Source organism: Typopeltis vanoorti, chromosome 13 (genome assembly GCF_054136105.1).
Source record: "Typopeltis vanoorti isolate ZY-2024b chromosome 13, IOZ_Tvanoo_1.0, whole genome shotgun sequence".
NCBI classification, from domain to species: Eukaryota; Metazoa; Arthropoda; class Arachnida; order Uropygi; family Thelyphonidae; genus Typopeltis; species Typopeltis vanoorti.
The window spans coordinates 121,998,725-122,025,652 of NC_143561.1; the positions used below are offsets into that span (position 1 = coordinate 121,998,725).

The window sequence follows — 26,928 nt, forward strand, 5'->3', positions numbered from 1 at the left end:
ATTGTATAAGGCTTTGATTAGGCCACACATGGACTACTGTGCACAGATATGGTCAATTGGTTTTCAATAGGACGAAGATATGTTGGAAAGAGCTAGAGGCAACTGACTAGTTTCTGACCCCTGGAATGTGGAAAGATGCATTGTTATAGGATCAGTGTTGAGAAGATGAAATGTACAGAGTCTAGTGGAGAGGAGGAATAAGGGAGATATGACAGAGACCTACAAGTTAGTAAGGGGTTGTTATAGGATCAATGTTGGAGAGGTTCTACAGAAAACAGTGGGAGATCAGGGAAGAACCAGAGGTCATCCCTGGAGGCAGTATAAAGAGGGTGTGAGCAGAGGAGTGAGAAGCAAGTTTTTTGCATGCAGAGTTATGAATGATTGGAATGCCTTACCTGACAGTGTGGTGTCTGCAAAGAATTTGAGTGTGTTTAAGGTGCAGCATGATGAGCTGTGTGTATCATAAAAGGACATTCCTAGATGAGTGTTTGATTCCATGTGGTCTGGGGTAATAATAATAATCCATATGTGGAGGTATCAAGGCCTTATAAAGATTATTATTATTACTACCACAAGACCTCATGGAGGCAAAGAATCATCAGGGAGGTCCTTTTATCACACATACACAGCTCATCATACCATGTCTTAAACACACTCAACTCCTTGCAGACACCACACTCTCAGGCAAGGCATTCCAATCATTTACAACTCTGCATGAAAAAACCCTGCTTCTCACTCCCTTACTCAAACCCTCTTTATACAGTTTCCAGGGATGACCTCTGGTTCTCCCCCAATCTCCCGCTATTTTCTGTAGAACTTCTCCATCATTGGTCCTATAACAACTCCTTACCAACTTGTAGGTCTCTATCATACCTCCCCTCTTCCTCCTGTCCACCAGACTCTGCAAATTACATCTTCTCAATCTTTCTTCATATTTGACATTCCAGAGGTCAGAAACTACCTTAGTCAGTCGCCTTTGGACCCTTTCCAACATTTCTTCATCCTTCTGAAAACTAGGTGACCAAATCTGGGCACAATAGTCAGGTGTGGCCTAATCAAAGCCTTATACAATGGAACAAGAATCTCCATACTTCTACACATCAGTGTCCTCCGCATCATTCCCAGAAGTCTTTGTGTTGTCTTCACAATTTTGGCTATGTGTCCCCTAAATTTCAGATCCTTATCCACTATTACCCCCAGATCTTTTATTTCCTCCACCTCCAACAATATATCCTCACCAAGTATAAATTCTGCATCCCATCTTTGGTTTCCAAATTTTAAAACCTTACATTTTCCAACATTGAACTAACATCCCCCATTTCCACGCCCAATCACTCAATTTATTCAAGTCTTCTTGTAAGGCCTCAACATCTTCTCTACTCTTCATGGTTCATCCCAACTTTGCATCATATGCAAACAACTGAATATCTCCATCCAAATCTTCATCAATATCATTAATATACAAGTTAAACAGTAATGACTTTCTACTAGTGACTTCCTGGATATGGCTCTCCCATACACAACTTGTTGATACCTTGCGAAATCCAAGTATATTACTGCGTATTCTTCTCCTCTGTCCAAGGAAGCAGCCACTTTATTGTAATAAGTAATTAGATTACTAAAACATGATCTCCCTTTAGCAAATCCATGCTGTCCATGAAAGATAATACCATTGTTGTCAACCCAATTTTGAATCCTAGTTCTCACAAGCTTCTCCAACAACTTAACTACAACACCTGAAGGAGGGCAAGATTGTGGCACAATCTTGCCCTCCTTCCACTCCTTAAGAACTTGACCGAGATTTTTTAATGCAATACTCGCATTAAAAAAATATATCAAGGCAGGTGTCAACTCCCTGGCACATTCCTTCAGAATATGTGGTGATATATTATCAAGTCCCACAGCCTTATTGACATCTAGTTTGCTCAACTCCCCATACACCTCTTGCTCACTTACAGTTAGTCTCTCCTCCCCATCATCATCAACTGCTCTCAATCTCTCCATGAAGTCACATTCACAAGATAGATTGAAAGACCTTTATGAACTGCTCATTAAGTATCTCCACCACACATTCTGCGACAGCCGTCTTCATACCATTTCCTCCAATCCATGTCATCCTTCCATAATCGTTCTTTCTTTTGCTGGCTACATATCGAAAGAACTCCTTCGGATTCCTTTTGGTTTCATTAGCTAACTGCTGTTCATACCTCTCTTTAGCTACCCCTCACCAACCAAGTCACCCTCCTTGCTTGGTCTTTGTAAACCTCATGGAATTGGTTATTTCCACTTCTCTTATGCTGCCTCCATAATGCCCTTTTTCTCTCTATTGCATGCTTAATCTCTTTATTCATCCATCTCACACCCACCTTATTTAACCTTCTCACCCTTGGAATACATTTAGACATTGCATTTACTAGATAGTTTTTGAAAATCCCCAAGCTGCATTGATCTCTTTTCCAGCTAACTCCTCATTCCAGCAACTTCCTTATCTCTAAATGTTAATGTGTTCTTCAATAGCCGAGTAATCTTATGGGCAACATGTTCTCTAAACTTTAACTGTCCATCTACTATCACCCCTAAGTCTCTAGCCTCATCTTTTTCCTGGAGTACGGTGCCATCAATCTGATATACAGCTTGTAATCTATTTATCCCAAAATGCATAACTTAACATTTCTCCACATTAAACTGACACCCATTATTATTTGCCCATACTCACAGTGTATTTAACTCATCCTCCAAGCTCTCTACTTTACCTTAATTAATTATTACTCTACCTAATTTCACATTATCAGCAAACAACTGAATATTTCCTCTTCACGTTATTTCCTATATCATTTATGTAAAAAATAAACATCGTCCAAACACTGAATCTTGTGGCACACTGCTCACCTGTTTTCATCTCGATTCTGCCCCTCCATAAACCACATTTTGATATCTGTCCAGCAGCCACCCTCATAGATTTAACCAGTGTCATATCCATTCCCGATTTGTTCTCATTTGTGTATGAGAGTTCCATGTGGTATTCTGTCAAATTCTTTTTAAAATCAACGGGTAGACATTTCCTTTATCCAACTCAGCTGTTACTTTATTATAAAAAGTTAGTAAATTACTAAGCAATGACCGACCCTTCACAAAGCCATGTAGACCCTCATACAGTATCACGTTTTTATGTACTCATTCTTGAATTCTCTTTTTGATCAATTTTTCTGATACTTTTATCACCAGAACTGATTGATCTAAATTTGTTACTGCAGTCCAGAACCTCTCTTATGCAAGGGAATTATTTTGCCCTCTTTCCACTTCCTTAGAACTTTACAAGAGCTGACATTTAAATTAAAGAGCCTAGTCAGAGGCTCTTTAATTAGAAATCTTTAATGTTCCTTGCACATTCTCCCAAAACCATAGCTGATATCTCATCTAATTCCACAGATGTATTTACAATGAGATTCTACAGCATCCTCAGAATTTCCAATTCATCCACTTCTGTTCCCACATCCGTCACATGTTAAAACAGTAACCTAACAAGGATGATATATACCTTTGCACAGTGGTTACTCTGTAACTCAACTATTTTATCTGCTTCTGTCTCCTCATAACCATCACCACTCATTAATGTTAATCATCCATAGTCATTCTTCCTCTTACTGATGACATAACGAAAGACCTCTTTAGGATTTCCTTTGGCCTGCTTGACTAGATTCTTCTCATAATCTGATTTTGCCTTCTTTACCATGCTAGTCACCTTTCTCTTTATATATCCTCCACAGTATTTTCTTCTTCTACAGCTCGTGCTTAATGATATTACTCATCCATCAAACTCCTATCTAATTAACCCTCTTTACGTTAGGTATACAATTCAATATGACTTCCTCTAAATGATCCTTAACTATATCCCATGCACTACTAAAATCCTTATCCTGCAGTATTTTATGCCATGGCACAGATTTAATCTTCTTCCTACGCTTGTCATGATCACATGCTTTGTAGTTCCACATATACCCCTTCTTGACAGGATATTTCTCAGGTGATACAATCTCCCAAATCAAGCCTGCATGGTCACTTTCACCAATCAGAGGCAATGTGGTTACCTTGGTTATGGATAGCTCTTCTGATCCTATGACCAGGTCCAATACTCTCCCACCACCTAATCTCCTCCATCACAGAACTGATTGATCTCCCACCCCCTAATCTCCTCCATCACAGAACTGATTGATCTAAATTTGTTACTGCAGTCTAGAACCTCTCTTATGCAAGGGAATTATTTTGCCCTCTTTCCACTTCCTTAGAACTTTACAAGAGCTGACATTTAAATTAAAGAGCCTAGTCAGAGGCTCTTAGTAGGTGTAGAAATTCTATTTCCTTCATGCCATGTGATCCTTTTTCTTTCCAGTCTATAGCTCCATAGTTAAAATCCCCCATAATAATTCTTAACATGTACTCATTGTAATAATTTGGCGATGCATGTCTTCCATATCATGTGTGGAACTCCCTGGGCTACAACAACGAACTGTCTATTTTGTCTTACTGGCTCTCACACCAGATTGCTTCAAATAACAGTCACCTTCCTGCCTATCTCCTATTCAATTTGGCTGTGATTCATCTGCTATCATCAGTGGTACCACTCCCTCATCCTATCTTCCCTGAAAATAGTAAACCTTCACATTCTATCCCTGTAACTACATCATCTGCTGTTAGCCAAGTCTCACTAATGCCTACAACTTTTGGCCAGGTTGTACTAACCAAAGCGAAAAATTGGTCCCTCTTGTTCCTGATACTTCTGGCATTAGTATATAGAAACTGCAGCATCCCTTTATACCCCCCCCCCCCGCAATCTTTACTTTCTGAATTGACTACCCTATTGAATATGCTTGCTTGATAGACTAGATACCAACTCATATGACCAAAAAATGAATTTACTACTCTGAGATCGAAATACTTATGCCAAACTTGATTATGATCCTACAAAAAAACAGCTCAAGAAACTAAACAAGTTACTTGAGGAAACCGCTTCCTTAGATGAAGAAACAATAAAAAAACTCACCATGCCAGGCCTCCTAGAATATATGGTTTACCTAAGCTTCACAAGAATAATGTTCCACTCAGACCCGTCATGGATTCTATTAGCAGCCCAACTTACTAGTTATCAAAGTTTTTATCTAACCTTCTCTGTCCTCACATAGTCCACTCAGCCTCATCAATTAAAAATTCCAGAGTTTCATGCAAAAATAAAAGACATTCAACTGTTGGAAACTGACATGCTAATTAGCTTCGACAATGTCTCCCTCTTCACTAATATTCCCCATAAGGAAAAGGTAGCCTTGTTAACTGAAAATTTTCCATCTGATATTGTTGAATTATTCAAATTTGTTATTACACCTGGTTACTTCACTTGGAAAGAAAAAATTTACAAGCAAGAGGAAGGAACAGAAATGGAATCTCCCTTATCACCAAACTTAGCAAACCTGTTTCTAGAATACCTTGGAGGGGGCGGGGGGGAATCATGTTTAAACCCAAACCAAAAATTTGGCTACGATATGCTGATGACTTCTTTGCTGTGTGGGGTCATTCCGAACAAGAACTACACCTGTTTCTAGATAAAATAAACCTTCTTCATCCTTGCATCAAATTTATGCTAGAAAAAGAATCTCCAAAGGGTATCTCCTTCCTGGATTTGCACATCCAAAAAAAGAAGATGGTTCCATCTCCACTTCTGTTTATTGCAAGCTGACATTTTCATTTCGCTACATTCACAATTCTTCTGCTCATCATCCATCTCAAAAATATGGCATCATTAAATCATTAGTAACCAGAGCACACAGATTCTGCTCCTCTAAAGAATCTCTAAACGAAGAATTGGAAATAATCAAAAATACAGCCATACTGAATGGATACAATCTTAAAACAACTCAAAAAATCATCAGTTACTTCCTCACACATCAACCTAGGCAGAACAAGTCCATAGGATTCCCTTACCATATGTCAAGACATCTCCAAACGTCTTTCAAAAATTATGAAGAAATACAAACTTGCTACTGCCTACAAACCAATCAAACAGATCTGTAACTTGTTACCTTCTCCTAAAGACAAACTCTCACCTCTGATGCTACCCGGCGTGTATGAGGTTCTATGCTCCTGTAAATTGTCTTACTATGGACAGACAGGTAAATCTGTTCATAAACGCATTTTGGAACATAAAAACCATATCCGTCTTATCAAACTGCAAAAATCTGGCATCACACAACACAGAGTTGAAAACCCAAATCATAGGATCCATTGGGAAAAGACCAAACTTCTACATAGATCTTTATATAAACATGAACGTTTATATAAAGAAAGTGCTGAAACACTACTTCATAGACCAAATCTAAACCGTAATGACGCTTTTGCTATTCCTAAAGTATGGGAAATTGTCATACAAAATTGTATAAAATAATTTTTATATATGTTATCTTATTTTAATGTAATCTTTTTTTCCCTCCAGATATATTTTAATTGAATTCTATAAGACGTTACTGCATGCATATTGCAATTCCATTGTAATCCTGTGCCCTAACTGTATGCTAATCCCAGTATTGTTTGAATTAACTGTACTGACGATGTCCTAAGATACTTAGGATGAAATATTTACTTATTAAAACTTATTACTGTGGCTATTACATGTGTTTGTTTACTCATTTAGATGCAGTCTATCAGCATTGCAGTTCCTTCTTTATGTCAAACACAGACCACAGATCCACAAACCCTACATCATTCCTTCTGCAGAATCTATATATAGACTCACTGGCTATCAACGCCCTACTCGGTTTGCCTCTATCATAGAGTGGTATTAGACTTACAATCTTCACCTTCTTGCTTTTCAGTTTTGCCTCTTCTAATAACTGCTTTACATCCTCCCTCATAGAATACTCCTTAGGATTCTTTTTGGCTTCATTAGCTAACTGCTGTTTATACCTCACTTTAGCTATTCTCACCAACCAAGTCACCCACCTCATGGAATTGGTTATTTCCACTTCTCTTATGCTACCTCCATAATGCCCTTTTTCTCTGTATCGCATGCTTAATCTTTTTATTCATCCATTTCACACCTACCTTATTTAACCTTCTCATCCTTAGAGTACATTTAGACATTGCATCTACTAGATAGTTTTTGAAAATCCCCCAAGCTGAATTGATCTCTTTTCCAGCTAACTTCTTATTCCATGCTACACCTGCAACTGTCTCCTGAACAAGTCATAATCACCCCCCCCCCCTTGTAGTTCTACATATACCCTTTTCTTACAGAGGTCCTCACACTGTTGGCAACCACCCAGGTAATCACCTCATGCTTACTCTCACCAATTGGTGGATGATTTGACGTCTCATTTATAATTACATCCTCTAATAAGATGACCAATCCAAGACCCTCAATGATCATGTGCCCTCTGTTACATACTGTCTGAGGTAGTTATCACTCAAACACTCAAGAAACTCATTTTCTTTACCTCCAGTTGCTATCTCATCATTCCAGTCTATATTGCCATAATTAAAATTGCCCATAATGATCACTCTGCTCTAATTTGATCATACCTTTCATTATCACTACCATCCACATTACCTGGTCTATAAAAACATCCAACCAAGTATTTCATTCCATTCACCTCTATTTCACACCATAATGCCTCAAAACCACTGGTACTATTTCCCTCTTGCATCTCTACTTTGTATGAACATAACTCTTTCTCTATCATATAGCACTCCCCCCTCCCTTTTTACCCCTTCTATCCTCACAAAACACATCATACCCTTCCATCTCCATTCCTGAAAAAGTTTTCGACGAGGATGGGATTCGAAACCACGATGGCAGAGCCCAATGGATTAGCAGTCCATCGCCATAACCAGTTGGCCACCTGGTCAACATTTCCCAAACACTACATTCAATAAAATCCCACAAATTCAAATCCCCTGAGAATGTGGTCTTTGTTGCCATTCTTCATCTGTGCATTGGTGCCATGACAATAATATCGTATTTAAACAAAAACAATACTGTTTACTTAGAAACTAACTAGCTCAGTCTAACCCACACATCGTTTAAAACAAAAACTTTGTCCCTGTCACATAAATCACAGCATCAACTCAGTAATTCCACTATTTCTTTTGCTGTTATCTGCCTTCCAAATATTTATATTCATTAAGGCTGTTCTTCTGTAATGAATCTTTCTGTTAATTGCCACATAGACAAAAAACTCTTTGGGATATACTTTAGTCTCCTCAGCTAATTTCATTGCATGACTGGATATTTGTTTTCCTTACCATGTTTGTTCACTCAGCATTTCTCTTTTTTATTTCTTCATTAATATATAGATTATATTAACACACAAAAAGTTACCATTAATCTTAATAAATAATATACTGATCTGATAACTACACTATTCATGAAAATTATCCTTCTGTAATGAATCTTTCTATTAATTGCCACATTTAGAAATAATATTTTGGGATGTCCCAAAGAGTTCGTATTTTGCCTTCTAATTCTTAATCTGATTTTATCTGACTTAATCTGGCAACATCAAAAAGCTACAGGTCATCCAGAACAAATGTCTTCGTATGATATTCAATGCTCCGTGGTTTGTCAGCAATACTCTCCTCCACCGAGACACTGACATTCCGGATATCCTCATGTTTCTCCGTGATACTGCCATTACATATTTCACCAAAGCAGCTATTCATCCCAATCAACTCATTCGAGAGTCATCTAACTACGATGAAAACGATAGATGGAAACACAAGCAGCCCTGCTCATCAGTACAGACGCTCCCACACTGCCCTAAAATGGGTGAGCCAGGTGCTCGATAAACTCTCATTAATTTAAGCCATTTTTCATAGAGATGAAGGGATTATACCATGGGATTGGGGTCCATCCAGCCACAAAAGTTATAAGTAACCTTGGTATCTCTCCTGGGTCTGGCTCCCACTGAAGAGACCTCAATAAAGGTCGAAACCAGCCTGGGTAGTAACCCTTCCCATTATGCACTGCATTATGCCTGAAAGGGGGTGTGCTTTGCATTACGGGATACATACTAAGGCAAGTGATATGAAGTGATTAGACTCTATATACAAGTAGCTCAGATGTGAATATATTTTCATTTTGTTTTGTTTACTTGGGAAAAGAATTAAAACCAAGTATATAACATTTCTTGGTATCTTTAACATATATTACACCCAAGATAAAAAACTTTCTACATATACTGCACACACACACACACACACACACACACACACACACACACACACATGTAATAAATTTTTTAACTTGGGGATATAATCCAAGCTTATAAAATTACTTGGTTATCCTAATATATATATATATATATATATATACATACATAGACATACACAAGCCACGTGGAGAAAGTAATAGAGTTGTTGAGAAAGGAAATGGAAGGTATGAAGATCAAATTGAGGAGAACATCTGGAGAGATTATAAGACCCTGTCATTTCAAATCTCTCACTTTCTTCTCTCCTTTGCTCTCTCTCATGGCCATGTCTTTCCCTCATACCTACTCTTATTCTCCTTGCAGTTAACCTCTCAACTCTTATAATCTCTCCAGATGCCCTCCTCAATTCAGTCTTCATGACTTCGATTTCTTTTCTCAACAACTCTATTACTTTTTCCATACATATCCTACTTTCACATGAAAGTAGGATGTGTGGAGAAAGAAATAGAGGAGCTTTCCTTCTTTCATATCAGATTATTTTCCTCTAGCACACTCTCTAAAGTTAAATTTATCTACATCTCTTTCCTCTTCTTCTTGCCCTCAAACAAGACACTAGTATGTAGAAAGTATTTTACCTTGGGTATAATAAATGTTAAAGATAGCAAGCTATTTTAAACCTGGTTTTACTCTATTTCCCAAATAAGCAAACAGACAAACAAGTCAAGTTTGCACCTGCAAATGTTGCAAGTCTAGCTGATCCTGCACGTAGTGCAAAACCAAGGCAACTCATGGTTAAAATAGAATAAGCTCTGCTCACTAATCTTAATATTTATCCTTAATGCAAAGCACACCTTCTGGAAGAGATATATGATGCTTTGTATTAAAGGCAAGGGGCCACTACCCAGACCGGTTTTGACCTTTATTGAGGTCTCATCAGTGGGAGCCAGGCTAGAAATACCAAGATTTTAGTAATACAGAGCTTATAAGTATTTTACCAGAACAAGTTACCATAAGGTGTTTTAACTTTATTAAATAAAAATCTCAGGAGGAGATATAAATGTAGAAAGTGTTTTACCTTGGGTGTAATAAATGTTAAAGATACCAAGCTATTTTAAACCTGGTTTTATTCCATTTCCTAAGTAAGCAAAGAGACAAACAAGTCGAGTTTGCGCCTGCAAGTGTTGCAAGTCTAGCTGATCCTGCACGTAGTGCAAGACCAAGACAACTCATGGTAAAAATAGAATAAGCTCTGTTCACTAATCTTAATATTTACCCTAAATGCAAAGTACATCTCCTGGAGGGGATGTATGATGCTTTGTATTAAAGGCAAGGGGCCACTACCCAGACCGGGTAGTGGCCCCTTTAAAACCAGGTTTAAAATAGCTTGGTATCTTTAACAAGACACTAGTATGTTAGTACTCAAGCACCCATACACATTCTCTTTCCTAAGCCGCCATAATTTTAATTTCAGGACAATGCACATGCTAAAAGCATAGTATGCTACAAAATCCTCTATTATGACATGTATAATGCCATCTTTAAATCTTCTGCAGTGGGCTAGACGACCATGTGTAGCTGCCATAATGGATACAAAGAACAAAGCTAAATATATGAAACAATAAACAAAATGCTTGTCCAATACAGTTACATAACCACTGATCATGTACACACATGCACCTTTCATCTACAACCTGCTTATAGCTTTGCTCTCTAATAGTAACTCCCTTTTACAATCCACATAATGAAAAAATTCTTCGGAATCCTTTAGCCTGCTCAGGTAGTTTCTTCCCATAATCTGACTTTGCCTTACTATGATACTCACCTTTCTTGCCTCCTATTATTCATGAGTCCAATGATCACCTTTCTCATATATATTTCACCATATTTTTTTCTAGCAGCTCCTGCTTAACGATACTACTAATCCATTTAACTACCACCCGATTTACTCTCCTTACCTTGAGTTATACAGTCTGTTATTGCTTCCTTGAGACACTCCTCAATCATCTCTAATGCATTGCTAGCATCTTTCCCTAGCAGATAGTATTCCCTGACTCTGCTTCATGCCTCTTAAGCTTGTCACAATCATGTGCCTTGTATTTTATATATACTCCTTCTTTACTGAAAATTCTACATGTTTGGCAACCTCTCAGGTTATGGATAAATCTTCTGATTTATCCATAACCTGAGATCTAGTTGTAGTTTGAGATCTAGCAGTCTCAAACTGCAACTATCCTCCACCACAAGCTCTTTCTAGAATTCTCTTAGTAGTTGGCAAAATTCCATTTCCATTCATAATAATTACTTGATAAAGTAATAAGTAAAGTAAAAAATAAAGTCTCTCGTGACCTGCACATACATTGTGGTATTTTGCCAATGCATGTCACTGCACTGCCTCGCACTACCTGACCTACAGCAGCAACCAATTATATATTTGGTCCTGTTTATCTCCATCTCACAACAAATTGCTTCAACTGAACTGCCTTCTACATCTGTCTTCCTGATGACTTCCTACTCTCTTTAGCTGCAATTCATCCACTATCATCAGGCACACCCCCCCCAGGCCTATTCCTCTATCCTCCCTGAAAATGCTACAGCACACATTCTATCCCTGTAACTGCATCAATTGCTGTCAAACATAGTTCACACCAATGACTAACTTTTCGGAAGGATGGGCCAACCAATGCCAAAAACTCCTTCCTCTTATTCCTGATACTTTCTGCAATTAGTATGCATAAACTACAGTACCTTGTTATGCCCTCCCCAACAACTACCATTACATAAACCTTGTATTAAAAACTACCCCATTCAATTTTATCACTTGAAAGACTAGATTCTACTTTTCATTTTGTCATTCTCACACTCGCTCGCATTGCATGCCTGCACATATACATAGTCTAATAGTAATTGGTTTCCATGTCAGTGCTACCATCAGCATTATTATTATTTTGCTAACCTCCATGGAGTCAATAGACTCATTATGGGAGATGCACTCAACTAGCAAAATGTCTATCATAATGAACTTTGAATTCTTTACACTACCTGCATTCATAATACACTCCAGCAATGCATTCCACTCACTAACAACTCTCCATGTAAAAAATCTACTCCTCACACCCTTCTTCAACACATCTGTATACAACTTGCAGGTATGGTCTTTTGTTCTTCCCATCTTAACATACACTCTTTTTTTATAATTCCTTCTGCATTAATCTAATAGAATCCTTTAACTAACTTGAAGGCCTCTATCATATCTTCTCTTTTCCATCTATCCAACAACCTCTGTAATCCACATTCTTTCCTTGAATGCTCGTCATAACAACTCCGCAGTCCTGATATTATTATTATTATGTAACACCTCCAGGGAGTCCAAAGACACATTGAGGGAGGGCACCTACTCTACAACTCTCTGTCTCCATCACTCCACGAACCGCAACTACCTTCATCATCTACACCAACGCCATTTACTGCCGACCACCACCACTAGTATTTTCACAGACAATCACAAACATCCATGCCCACGGCAGGATTCGAACCCACAGCCTTTTGGCTGGAGAGTGGATATGCTAACCACTCGGCCAACCAGGCCGGCAATATCGCTTTGGTCATTCTTCTATGGACCCTTTCTGGTGTTGTATAAGTCGTATTCTCTGTAAATTCATTGTGTGTGGGTCTACAAACAGCAAACCATTTCTTCTTATGCATTGATTCATTTGCAATCACTATACTTCTCAACTTCACTGTATAATACCATAACAGCAGACTCACAATACATCTTTTAAGTTGCCTAAAAAATCAATTTGAAGTTCAAATAAATATAGCATTTTAAAATACTGAAAATTTGTTTTAATACTATGTTTATTCGAAATCAGCTGGATATTTAAAAACTGTTAATATCATGTCATAAGTTATCACTTATATAACAATATGATTTATTTCTGTAGATATAAGAAATATAGAATCATCAAATTTATAATTTCATGACTATGCAAATTTCTGTTTATTGATGAGATAATCTGAATTAGCAAAATAATGTAATTTATAATTACTGTGTAAACACTTACCACAAGTCCAGGTAAACCATCAAAACCCCTGTCTCCACGTTCACCTGGTTCACCCTATTATTGTAATAAATGATAAATTAATTAGCATAATTCACACACACACACACACACATATATATATATTGATTAAAGCAAACAAAAAGTAATAACTATAAACATCAACCATCCCATCCTCAGAAAATATAAAATTTCAAATATAATGCATAAGCTATTAGAAATAAGAAGAAACAAAATTAAATGAAAAAAATGTCATCTAATTTTATTTCTGCAAATGTTACTAATTCTTTATTCAAGTTTAATAACATGTGCATACACACATAAGAAATATGGCCCATTGCCTAACTCAGAAGCAGGGAACCTGTTTTCATTGGAAGACCAAATGTTAATAATTGTAATTATTATTATTATTAATTCATTATAACCATTATGGATTCCCGAGATTCATTGGATGGAGCCTCTGTAGCTCAGTCAGTATAGACGAAGCTCTTTGGTTGGAAAGACATGGATTTGATTCCCGTTAGTGATGTGAGGAACATTTATCTGGTCTCTTTCAACTAAAAGGTTAGTCGAAAGAGACTAACTTGAGTTAGGCAGTCTCATACAGAGGCAGGGTTTTTTCGCCCAGAAACTCAGGTTTTCATCCCCCAAAACAGGCAAACATGCCCCATGCACACATGGATTACAGTCACAAATACGTCCCAGCCATATGCCAGTCCCGAGCCCAGATAAAATTAGGGGGTTTGGGGAAAGCAAAGTGAACTACCCTGTAAAAATCTCACCAGGATTACTTTGTGGACAATGCTTACAAAGTCAGCTATGGTTGGAAACAAGTGAAAGGGAAAATCAGTCAGTCAGTCAGATTCATTGGTTAGACCCACACTATCTATATTTCTCCCTAAATATTGAATGATAAAGCACTCACAAACATTCTGGCAACCTTGATGCAAACTCGACATGAATCCACTCATTCACAACTATCGAAGTGAAAAATCTGGTCCTAAATACTCTTGCTAATGATCAATTTTCAGAATTGATCCCCTTGGCTATGTATACAGCTATTTCAGCAGTTTTTCCTTGACTCCATGCATCCTTGGAAGTCCTCAAGTATGACTGTGTTCAGCACCTTCTGTGACTCTACTTGAATCTCCTCAGTCAGTCATAATGTTGAGCTTTCAGCTGTGATTTCACCTTGGGGAATAGGAAAATTTTGCATAGGCAATCAGGCAAATAGGGAGGATGGGGAATGACTGTCTTTTTTTTGGAAGCCATGTCGAACAATGAGTGATGTTGGAGAACACAGTCATCATTCTTCCACTTGTGGGCATTTGTGCCAATGCTCTCTAATAGCTGCTTCAAACCCTCACAGTCCAACTTGCTGTTGACAGTTTGAATGGTGTGTGTGTGTGGGAGGGGGGGACATTCCTTATGGAAAATGCCTTGAATGTCAAAAAAATTGTCAACATTGACATGACATTGATGCAAACTCGACATGCTTTTGTTTGGCAGCAGTGAATTTGGTGAACACCAAACACTTCCTGAAGCAATTCGTGGGTTTCTTTGGCAATTATGTTTTTTTTTAAGGTTGAACCAAAAATTTGATGCAGGTTCTTCACTCTTTAAAATCTTCCATTTCAGTTGGAGAAGAAAATTGCCAAATCACTAAAACACGATGTTACAAAAACATATGTAACCCATGAATGCAGTCTCTTAGCATACTGATTTACAAAAGGTACTGTTCAATCTTTATAATGGTGGAAGGCAGTACCACAATTAGTTAATGAGTGCTATTCAAATTCTCAGAACTTTAGGGTAGCACTTCATGTCCTGCTCTTTGGTATGTGTTCATCAGCCATTCTCACATCCAAGCCATGAGCTTCATATTCATACCCCAATTGGTCCAATTTTTGTAACAGAGATCCATGTGATATTCTATCAAATTCTTTTGTAAAATTCAACAGTATCAATGTATTACTTTTATCCAACTCAGCTATCACTCTATTATGAAAGGTTACTAATTAATAACATTATCTATCCTTCATGAAGCCATGATGTCCCCTGAAGAGTATCATATTCTTACCCACTCATTTCTGAATTCTTTGATCAACTTTTCCAATCCCTTTATCCATTTGAGAGATACTTATTGATCTATGATTTGCAACCATAGTCTTGGAGCCTCCTTTATGCAATAGAACTATTTTCTTCTCCTATTCCTTGGGACGAAGCTGATACTTAACTTAAACAATCCCGTCAGAGAAATGCCAATTCCTATGAACATTCATCATCATCGTCATCATTAAATTCCTGACGTGTACCATGAAGGGTGTACAGGATAAGATAGCACTACATGAAAAATTTACATCATTACTAACTTCCTATCTACAATTTTCCTCCAAATCAATCTGTTACCTGTCAAGATGTCAACATTAACAGATCTTATATTTCTGTCTTCTAAGGCTATTTTTACTGTATTAACCGACCTATATCTTAGTCTTCGTCTGGGTCTTTTTCATGACCACCTGACACCAACCTGGCAGAAAACACTTGTTTTGCTAATCTTTCCTCTACCATTCCGTTTAAGGGACCATACCACCTGAGATTAGCTCAGTTAACACATTCCTGGATGCTAACTATATCAAGTTCTTTTCTAATATCCTCGTTTTTAACATGATAGTGCCATCGATGCCAACTGTTCATGCCCCTAATCTTTCTCAGGACTCTCATATCTGCAGTCTCCAGTTTTTGGTCAAGTGTTTTACTTCTAACCCAGTCTCATATCCATAAGTTAAAATTGGTTTGAACACTGTCTTGTATATAGTTAATTTAGTGTTTTGACGAATTTCTCTCTCTTATTCCATAAGGCAAGAGATGAAATGGATGTGGAGTGAAATTAAGAAAATTTGTGTGAAAACGATTAAAACAAATCAAGTAGGTACGAAAGAGTTAACGAAAGACAAGCAAGTGGCATTGTATGGCAACTCCATTAAGCACTATGCACAACATAGTGCATAATGCACAAGGTATGTTTTCCAGGTGATAAAACAAGTAGAGTGATTGAGGCATTGGATATGAGAAGAGAGCGAGAAAAGAAGTTGATGGTTTTAATAAGTATGAATGACTTGACAGAAGACAAAGAGCATGTCAGAATGGATATCAGGAGGCTGCTTAGATGGATAAAAGAGAATAGTGTGACAGGAAGAGTAGTAAGCATGTTGCCTAGCTATGACCATGGTGACAGTTTAACAGGTGGAGAGCAAGGATTATGAATGATATGTTGGTTGAAATGTGTAAGGAGAGGGAAGTACAATTTGTTAATGTGCGGAATAAGTTTTAAGGACGAAGTGAACTATATGAGACTGATGGACTGCATTTGAGTGGTTATGGCGTGAGACGAATGGAGAGACTGTTGCTGGAAGGAAGAGAAGTGAGTACAGAGAATGAATCAGATCAAGTAGGAAGTGATGTGGAAGAGCAGGAAATACAACAGGAGAGATTGAAGAGGTGGTTATGAATGACGAAGGAAGGGGCATGAGCATGGAAAATGAGAGAATGGGTGTGCAAAATGGACAGGAAAACGGGAAGGCTCAGAGTGGACAAGGATACACAGTAGAAATGTGGATGCCCCAAGAGGATGTGACAGCATGTGTAGAGAGAAAAGGAATGGGATGACCTGGGATCAAGAGGAAACAGTTGGAAATGAAGAGGGTTTTAAAATGAATAAGCAGAAAGGGAAATGGCCCAGTCGAGCATGGAGAGATCACATCAAATGAGTGGTATCAGTGGAACTAGCTCTAAATCCAAGAATGAGCTGTTGTGTTCATATACAAATGTTAGAAGTGTAAGAAACAAGGCAGGTGAAATAGTTGCACTAATTGGGTCTGTTCACCCAAAAATTGTTGGGATAAGTGATACATGGTTAGAAGAGGATGGCATCCTGACAGGAATAGAGATGGAAGGGTATAATGTGTTTCATGATGATAGAAGGGGTAAAAAGGGAGGGATGATAGAGAAAGAGATATGACCATACAAAGTAGAGCTGCAAGAGGGAAATAATGCCAGTGGTTTTGAGGCAGTATGGTGTGAGATAGAGGTGAATGGAATGAAATATTTGGTTGGATGTTCTTATAGACCAGGAAATGTTGATGGCGGTGACTATGAAATGTATAATCAAATTAGCCAAGGAAATAAGAAAAGAATGATCATTATGGGTGATTTTAATTATGGCAATATAGAATGGAATGATGAGATAGCAACTGGAAGTAAAGAAATCAGTTTCTTGTGTTTTTGAGGGATAACTACCTCAGAGTCAGTATGTAACAGAGGGTACACAAGGATTGAGTGGTCTTGGGTTTGGTCATCTCATCAGAGGATGTAATTATAAATGAAGTGTCAAATCACCCACCAATTGGTGAGAGTGACCATGAGGTGATTACCTGTTGGTTGCCGGCAATGTGAAGACCTCTGTAAGAAAAGGGAATATGTGGAACTACAAGGGAAGGGGTGATTATGAAGAGCTCAGGAGACAGCTTGCAGATGTAGCATGGAATGAGGAGTTAGCAGGAAAAGATATCAATGCAGCTTGGGAGATTTTCAAAAACTATCAAGTAGATGCAATCTCTAAATGTATTCCAAGGGTGAGAAGGTTAAATAAGGTAGGTGTGAAATGAATGAATAAAGAGATTAAGCTTGCGATACAGAGAAAAAGGGCATTATGGAGGTAGCATAAGAGAAGTGGAAATTACCAATTCCATGAGGACTACAAAGACCAGGCAAGGTGGGTGACTTGGTTGGTGAGGGTAGCTAAAGAGAGATATGAACAGCAGTTGGCTAATGAAGCCAAAAAGAATCCTAAGGAGTTCTTTCGATATGTAGCCAGCAAAAGAAAGAAAGAATGATTATGGAAGGATGACATTAATTGGAGAAAATGGTATAAAGACAGCTGTTGCAGAAGGTATGGTGGATATACTTAATGAGCAGTTCATAAAGATCTTTCAATCTTGTGAATGTGACTTCATGGAGGGATTGAGAGAAGTTGATGATGGGGAGGAGAGACTGACTGTACGTGAGCAAGAAGTGTATGGGGAGTTGAGTAAACTAGATGTTAATAAGGCTGTGGGACTTGATAATATATCGCCACATATTCTGAAAGAATGTGCCAGGGAGTTGACACCTGCCTTTACATATTTTTTTAATATGAGTCTTGCACTCAGTCAAGTTCCTAAGGAGTGGAAGGAGGGCAAGATTGTGTCACTTCATAAAGGAGGTGATAGAACTTAAGCATCAAACTATAGGCCTATCTGTGTGTCACGTGTTGTGGTTAAGTTGTTGGAGAAGCTTGTGAGAACTAGGATCCAGGGTTGGGTCAATACAATGGTATTATCTTTGATGGACAGCATGGATTTGCTAAAGGGAGGTCATGTTTTAGTAATCTGCTTACTTAATACAATAAGGTGACTGCTTCCTTGGACAGAGGAAAAGGATACACAGTAATATACTTCTATTTCAGAAAGGCTTTTGATACAGAATCTCATGATAGGTTGACAGTCAAACTAGAGCAGATGGGGTTGGATATTAGATTGGTGCATTGGATTGGAGACTAGCTATCTGATAGGTATCAACAAGTTGTGTATTGGGGAGCGATATCCAGGAAAAGGAAAGTCACTCACTAGTGGAGTGCTTCAGGAGTCTGTTTTAGGTCCATTTCTGTTTAACTTGTATATTAATGATACAGGTGAAGATTCGGATGGAGATATTCAGTTGTTTGCAGATGATGTGAAGTTGGGACGAACGTTGAAGTGCAGTGAAGATGTTGTGGTCTTACAGGAAGACTTGAATAGATTGAGTGATTGTGCATGAAATGGGGATGCGAGTTCAGTGTTGCAAAATGTAAGGTTTTAAAATTTGGAAAACAAAGATGGGATGCAGAATTTATGCTTGGTGAGAATATACTGTTGGAGGCAGAGGAAATAAGAGATCTGGGGGTGATAGTGGATAAAGATCTAAAATTCAGGGGACACATCACCAAAATTGTGAAGACAACACAAAGGCTTCTGGGAATGATGCGGAGGACACTGACGTGTAGAAGTAGGGAGATTCTTGTTCTATTGTATAAAGTTTTGATTAGGCCACACATGGACTATTGTGCCCAGATTTGGTCACCAGGTTTTCATAACGATGAAGAGATGTTGGAAAGGGTCCAAAGGAGACTAAGGTAGTTTCTGATCTCTGGAATGTCGAGTATGAGGAAAGATTGAGAAGATGTAATTAGCAGAGTCTGGTGGACAGGAGGAAGAGGGGAGATATGATAGAGATCTACAAGTTGGTAAGGGGTTGTTATGGGATCAATGCGGAGAAGTTCTACAGAGAATAGTGGGAGATCAGGGGAGAACCAGAGGTCATTCCTGGAAACTGTATAAAGAGGGTGAGTAGGGGAGTGAGAGGCAGGTTTCTTTCATGCAGAGTTGTGAATGATTGGAATACCTTGTCTGAGAATGTGGTGTCTGGAAAGAGTTTGAATGTGTTTAAAACACGGTATGATGAACTGTGTGTGTGTATGTGTTAAAAGGACCTCCAGATGAGTGTTTGACTCCATGAGGTCTTGGGGTGGTGGTAATAATAATAATAATAACAACAACAACATGTACTTTCCAATCAAGTTGAATATTAAATATTATAAATGTATAAGAATGTGTAAGTAGATCTAACTAAGGTGTTATGGCCACTTAAATTGAATAAGTAAGGAAAGATTAGAAAAACAAGTGTTTGATGTGATGACAAGAAAGAGACCTACAGGAAGACCAAGAAAAATGATGGATTGATTTGGTCACAAGTGCCTTAGATGCAAGACTGTTCCTATGACAATATCGTGCTGATAAGTAATTAATACTAAATATTAATACTAATTTAAACTTAATCAATCAATGGTAGCCTGAACTCCTTGAAGGAGATATCAGGAAACTGATAATAATGATGATGACAAATAGTTGAGAAATCATGGGAATATAACAAGTATCTGTATTTAAGTTTTGTAGATCTGGAAAAAGCATATGACAAGGTGTCAAGAGGAAATCTATTAAAAACGCAACCATTTTAAGATGTAATTAAGACATTACATCAAGTAATACTTAGTCTTTATTTGAGTTGCAAGTCAGTAGATAGAATTGTAGGAGATACAGGAAGATTGTCTGATATTAAATCAGGTCTGAGACAAGGATATGAAGGGAAGAGGTAATGAGCATGCTCTCAAAATTGTAGATGTTAATCTACAAATTTGGCATTAGCATCATCCTTAGTAGCAGTTGCTGTACATGTGTTGCTCACATAAGTTCTTTATTTTTAGTAAATATTGGTAAATATTTTAGTAAATATTGTTAAGTGTATTGTTTAGCCATGATGATTATTATCTGGTATTATTTCAAAGGCATTCTATGTTATGTTTTCTCGTTTTCTTCGTTTTCTCTTACTCACTGATGAGTAAGAGAAAACGAAGTGAATGGTTTATGGTATGAGAACAAGAATGGAGAGAATATTTGTTGGATATGTTTCTTGAGTGAATACAATAAATGGAAGTCACGTTGGGAGTGGAACAATGAAGTGACTGATAGTAAGGATATAAGGGAGGATTGTCAAAGTGTTATGGAGAATGTAGTGGAAGCAGTGAATGATAGTGCATGAAATAAGAATGAGAGTTTGAAGTAAATGGATGATGAGATTCCAGTACAAAAAGAAATTACACACATATGTGGACTCCACAGGACAAAACATAAGCTTAAGAAACTGAAGAAATGATTGGCATGTGGTACACATAGGAGGGAGAAAGAAAGAATGAAAAAGTGAATGGGAAGAGCATACAAGTGCAAGAAACTGTGTTTGCAAAAGCGTTTAATAGATTACCAAATGATAAGTTGGTGTATAAGCTGCAGAGGATATGAATATTGGTTAGATAAATCAGAGATTGGCTCCTGAACAATATCAGCAGGTTGTGTATGATGGAGGAATGTTTCAAAAAAGAAGGGTGACCAGTGGCGTGCCCAAGGGTTCTGTCCTTGGGCACGCCTCCTGCTGTTTAACTTGTTTGTAAATGATATATTGTGCGTGGTATTATGTGGTATTATTTCAAAGGAATTCTATGTTATGTCACTGATGAGATTTGCTGATGATGCAAAGTTGAGAAGAATTATAAGTAGCACTGCTGATGCTGAATCCCTTCAGGAAGATGTGAATGGACTTTTTACTTCAACAGAAGAGTGGGGTTGTAGTTTCATATAAAAGGAGTTGAGGGTATGAGGGGAGGAACTAGAGGTCATTCCTGGAGGTTATGTAAAAGTGCAGTGAAAAAAGATATGATAAGTAGATTTTTTACATTGAGAATTGTAAGTGAATGGAATGCATTACCAGAATGTGTTGTTAATGCAAGGAGTATTAAGTACTTTAAGATTTTATATGATAAATATGTTGTCAGTTGAATGAACCTCCCACGATGAATCTGTCAACTCCATGGAGGGTATAATAATAATAATAAAGTAAAGATGCACAATAAATTTTGAAAAATATTCATGTTTGTAGTGATTATTATGGCCATTAATATCACATGTTGTTCTTCAGGCTTTGAATTACAGCTGAAGTGACTAAGGATGCGAGACTAGTATATTATATCTGGTAATTATTATTATCATCATCATCTCCACTATTTCCACAAATACTGACTTCACTATCGTATGCACAAACATAAGAAGCATAAAGAAACACTGGCTTACAATGATAACACTGCTCAACTACACCTGGATAAATATAGATCTACTAATACTGACCAAAGTTGCCATAAACAACACAGAAACTTATGCATACAACATTAATAATTACCAGACCTACAACTTATGTAGACCAAACAAAAGAGGAAGTGGCATCATGGTATTTATCAAAGAAAAATACAGTATGACCTAAAAACAAACTCGTTTCGAACATGCGGAAACAATAATTTTGGAAATCACAAATAGCGACAAACATAGCATCAAATACTTTCTTTTAGGCTTACACGGTGATCCGAATGCATTTTTGAAAATTATGGAGACAACTACCATGTTTGAATAAAAACTTTAGTTTAATATAACTAAAATCTACATTCGACGTTTCGACCTTTATGTCAAGGACATCTTCTGGAGCATACAACTATACACAGGAAACAAGCTATACTACAATCAAACTGGTTTGTTAAAGACACTGACCAACTGCTATAACAATTGTTGGCCTGACCTATGGTGAAAAAAAATAAAAAATAAAAAATAAAAAATAAAATAAAATAAAATAAATAAAAATAAAAAATTATACATCAACACTAGAGTCTTATTATTAGTACTGTCTACTATATACATATATTAACATCATTCCAGCCAGTTGGTATGGAATGGTTTCTAATACTAGCTAAGGACTGGCTAGAGTCCTGACTTATGCTGGATCTTTCATATTAGGTAGGCTGAATGTGTGCCATCCAGATGGATTTTCATGCCATCTTTGTTGTTGATATTTAGGTGGTTTATCAGGATTTCGCAGGATTCCTTAAATTTCCTTTCGTACCAGGTTTTTGTGCGGTGTAAGGAGCAGGTGCTTTTCCAGTTGATTTGGTGTAAGGTGTTGAGTGCGTGGTCTGAGAGGCCTGCTTCACCATAATGGTTATATCTAATGTGTTCTTTCTTGCGTATAGGGATTGTCCGTCCGATTTCACCAATGTACGGTAAGTTACAGATGCAGCGGATGCGATAGACTCCAGGATGTGCTAATGGGAGGAGAGGATCCTTAGAGGAGTTGAATATGGTTTTAAGTTTTGTGGGTGGTTTAAAGGTGGCATTGAGGTTATAATGCTGTAGGATTCTGTTGATTTTTTCTGATAACCCTTTAATGTATGGGATGGCTATGGTTTTACTGTAATCTAGATTCATTTTTGTTGTAGTTTTATAGAGTATTTTATTAACAGTATTTTTGTTATAGTCATTATTTATGAATGTGTCACTAATGATTTTTAGTTCTTGTTTCAGGGCTTGCTGGTTAGAGCAAATAGTTGTGGCTCTGTTTTTAAGGGTGTTAATGACTCCATATTTTTGTGATGGGTGGTGGCAAGAATTAGCATGTATGTATTGGCCAGTGTGTGTCAGTTTTCGGTAGACCGTGAAGGATAGACTGCCTGAAGGAAGACGTGTGACTAGTGTGTCTAGAAACGGGAACGAATTTTGGTTTTCGATGGTAAATCGTATGCGCTCATGTTGTTTGTTCAGGTGGCTGAGGAATGTGTTTAGCGTCTGTCGCCCATGTGGCCAGATCGCGAACACGTATCTGGCTTAGATACGTCGTCAATGTATCTAAGCCAGACTGTCGGTCTTAGCATGGCGGAATCAAGAGCCCTTTGCTCAAAGGTTTCCATGTAGAAGTTAGCGATTGGGGGAGGGGGGGGAGATAGTGGTGAGCCCATGGCTGTACCTTCTTTTTCTAGGCAGAATTTGTTTTGCCACACGAAGTAACCGGACTTCAGTACGTGGGCAAAGAGGGCCTGGAGTCTGTTGCATCCGCTGCACCTGTAACTTACTATTTTAGTTATATTAAACTAAAGTTTTTATTCAAACATGGTAGTTGTCTCCATAATTTTCAAAAATGCATTCAGATCACCACGTAAGCCTAAAAGAAAGGATTCAGATCATCCATGGAAAATAAAAGCGCTGCAATCGCTATGGTAAGCTAAAGATTCTTATTTCTCTCTTGATCAATTGGCTGGCCTTTTTAAAAAGATGCAGAGACAATAACCTTATTCCGATCTGCACCAGGCTAAAAAAGAAATATATGTCCGCTAAGGCACTCCGTATCTATGACCGCACAGAAAAAGCAATGCATAGAGAACAGATTCAAACAGCCCACCAAAACCTAGCTACAACACAAAATCCGGTTTCTAAATTACAATCCGAACTATCGAACTATGTTAATCCAGATATTCTACAAACACCTGAAAGAATTACTGACAATTCGGCCAAACATACCCTGGAAAAGAATAAAGAAAAACTCAAGAAAAAATTGCACAGTTTGAAACAACGGCAAAATATGGCGGCCAATCACAGGAATCCATCGAATCAGAGGACTTCCTCCCTGATAAATACCAACAATGAACAACAAACAGGGAGACAAGGAGCGACCAACCACCAACATGCAAGAATCATGTGATTAACCTATCAAGCCACACCCTGAAAAACGGCAAACTTATGCTACTGAATAAAGGACTGAACTACGCAATAGCACCTAAAAAGGTAAACAAATTGGATTTTATCTACCACATTGAAAGAGGCATCAGATCCCTACCTAACAATATAGCAGAAAAAATACGACTAGAAATCAGTAATGTCCTGAATACTAAGAAAACCATACAGAACAACCTGACAAAAACAGAATTAGCAGCAATTAAATCATTAAAAGCCAAACAAAACATAATAATAACGAAAGCGGATAAAGGCAATGCCACTGTTGTCCTTGACAGGTCAACATACGTACTTCAAATGAATCAACTAGTAGCTGATAACAACACATATAAAATGGTAAATTATAACCCAACTAAAAGGATAAAGGATAAAACAGAAAAACTACTCAAGTCCGTCACTTCTTGGCCACCAGACACGGTTAAAAAACTCAAACCCCACTACACCATCCCCCCCAGAATATATGGGGTTCCGAAAATGCACAAACAAGATGTGCCCCTTCGACCAATCATGGAAGGAATAGACATCCCAATTATCACCTATCCAAGAAATTAGCGGCAACACTCAAGGAGTTGGTAGGTCATTCCCTCTCCTACATAAAAAACACACAACACTTTATAAACAAATTATAAACATAACACTCGATAAAGACGACTTATTAGTCAGTTTCGACGTTTCTGCCCTTTTCACTAATGTCCCCATCAATGACACAATTCTCCTACTACTACAGAACCAATTTCCGCCCAAAATTACGGCCCTCTTTGCCCATGCACTAAAATCCGGTTACTTCATGTGGCAAAACATATTCTACCTATAAAAAGAAGGTACAGCATGGGCTCACCACTATCTCTCCCAATCGCTAACTTCTACATGGAAACCTTTGAGCAAAGGGCTCTTGATTCTGCCACGCTAAGACCGACAGTCTGGCTTAGATACGTTGATGACGTGTTCGCGATCTGGCCACACAGGCGACAAACGCTAAACACATTCCTCAGCCACCTAAACAAACAACACGAATGCATACAATTTACCATCGAAATCGAAAACCAAAATTCGCTCCCGTTTCTAGACACACTAGTCGCACGTCTTCCTTCAGGCAGTCTATCCTTCACGGCCTACCGAAATCTGACACACACTGGCCAATACATTCATGCTAATTCTTACCACCATCCATCACAAAAATATGGAGTCATTAACACCCTTAAAAACAGAGCCACAACTATTTGCTCTGACCAGCAAGCCCTGAAACAAGAACTAAAAATCATTAGTGACACATTCATAAATAATGGCTATAACAAAAATACTGTTAATAAAATACTCTATAAAACTACAACAAAAACGAATCTAGATTACAGTAAAACCATAGCCATCCCATACATTAAAGGGTTATCAGAAAAAATCAACAGAATCCTCAATGCCACCTTTAAACCACCCACTAAACTTAAAACCATATTCAACTCCTCTAAGGATCCTCTCCTCCCATTAGCACATCCTGGAGTCTATTGCATCTGCTGCATCTGTAACTTACCGTACATTGGTGAAATCGGACGGACAATCCCTATACGCAAGAAAGAACACATTAGATATAACCATTATGGTGAAGCAGGCCTCTCAGACCACGCACTCAACACCTTACACCAAATCAACTGGAAAAGCACCTGCTCCTTACACCGCACAAAAACCTGGTACGAAAGGAAATTTAAGGAATCCTGCGAAATCCTGATAAACCACTTAAATATCAACAACAAAGATGGCATGAAAATCCAAGGATCTGGATGGCACACATTCAGCCTACCTAATATGAAAGATCCAGCATAAGTCAGGACTAGCCAATCCTTAGCTAGTATTAGAAACCATTCCATACCAACTGGCTGGAATGATGTTAATATATGTATATAGTAGACAACACTAATAATAGGACTCTAGCATTGATGTATACTTTTTTATTTTTATTTATTTATTTTTTATTTTTTATTTTTTTTATTTTTTTTTTTATTTATTTTTTTTTTTTTCACCAGAGGTCAGGCCAACAATTGTTGTAGCAGTTGGTCAGTGTCTTTAACAAACCAGTTTGATTGTAGTATAGCTTGTTTCCTGTGTATAGTTGTATGCTCCAGAAGATGACCTTGACATAAAGGTCGAAACGTCGAATGTAGATTTTAGTTATATTAAACTAAAGTTTTTATTCAAGCACGGTAGTTGTCTCCATAATTTTCAAAAATGCATAGCATCAAATACACAATAAACATAATATTCGGACTGTCCAGATAATAATCCACTCAGCTTTCTACACGAATTAGAATCATGGCTAAGTGGCATTGAACCCCGTACAACACATAGGCTCATCCTAATAGGAGACATTAACATAAATACTCTTGACCATGCTTCATCAACATCTGACACATACCTTTATATACTAAGTCAGTACAAAATAAACCCTACCAT

General features: G+C 37.7%; 1 protein-coding gene across 1 annotated transcript in view; it reads right to left on the reverse strand.

The window, feature by feature from the left end:
• Col4a1 (Collagen type IV alpha 1) overlaps window positions 1–26,928 on the reverse strand; it is a 903,940-nt gene that overhangs the window by 561,150 nt on the left and 315,862 nt on the right. The window contains exon 12 of the mRNA XM_090402880.1: window positions 13,256–13,309. Coding sequence (XP_090259006.1) covers window positions 13,256–13,309 — 54 coding nt within the window. The remainder of the gene's footprint in view (window positions 1–13,255; window positions 13,310–26,928) is intronic.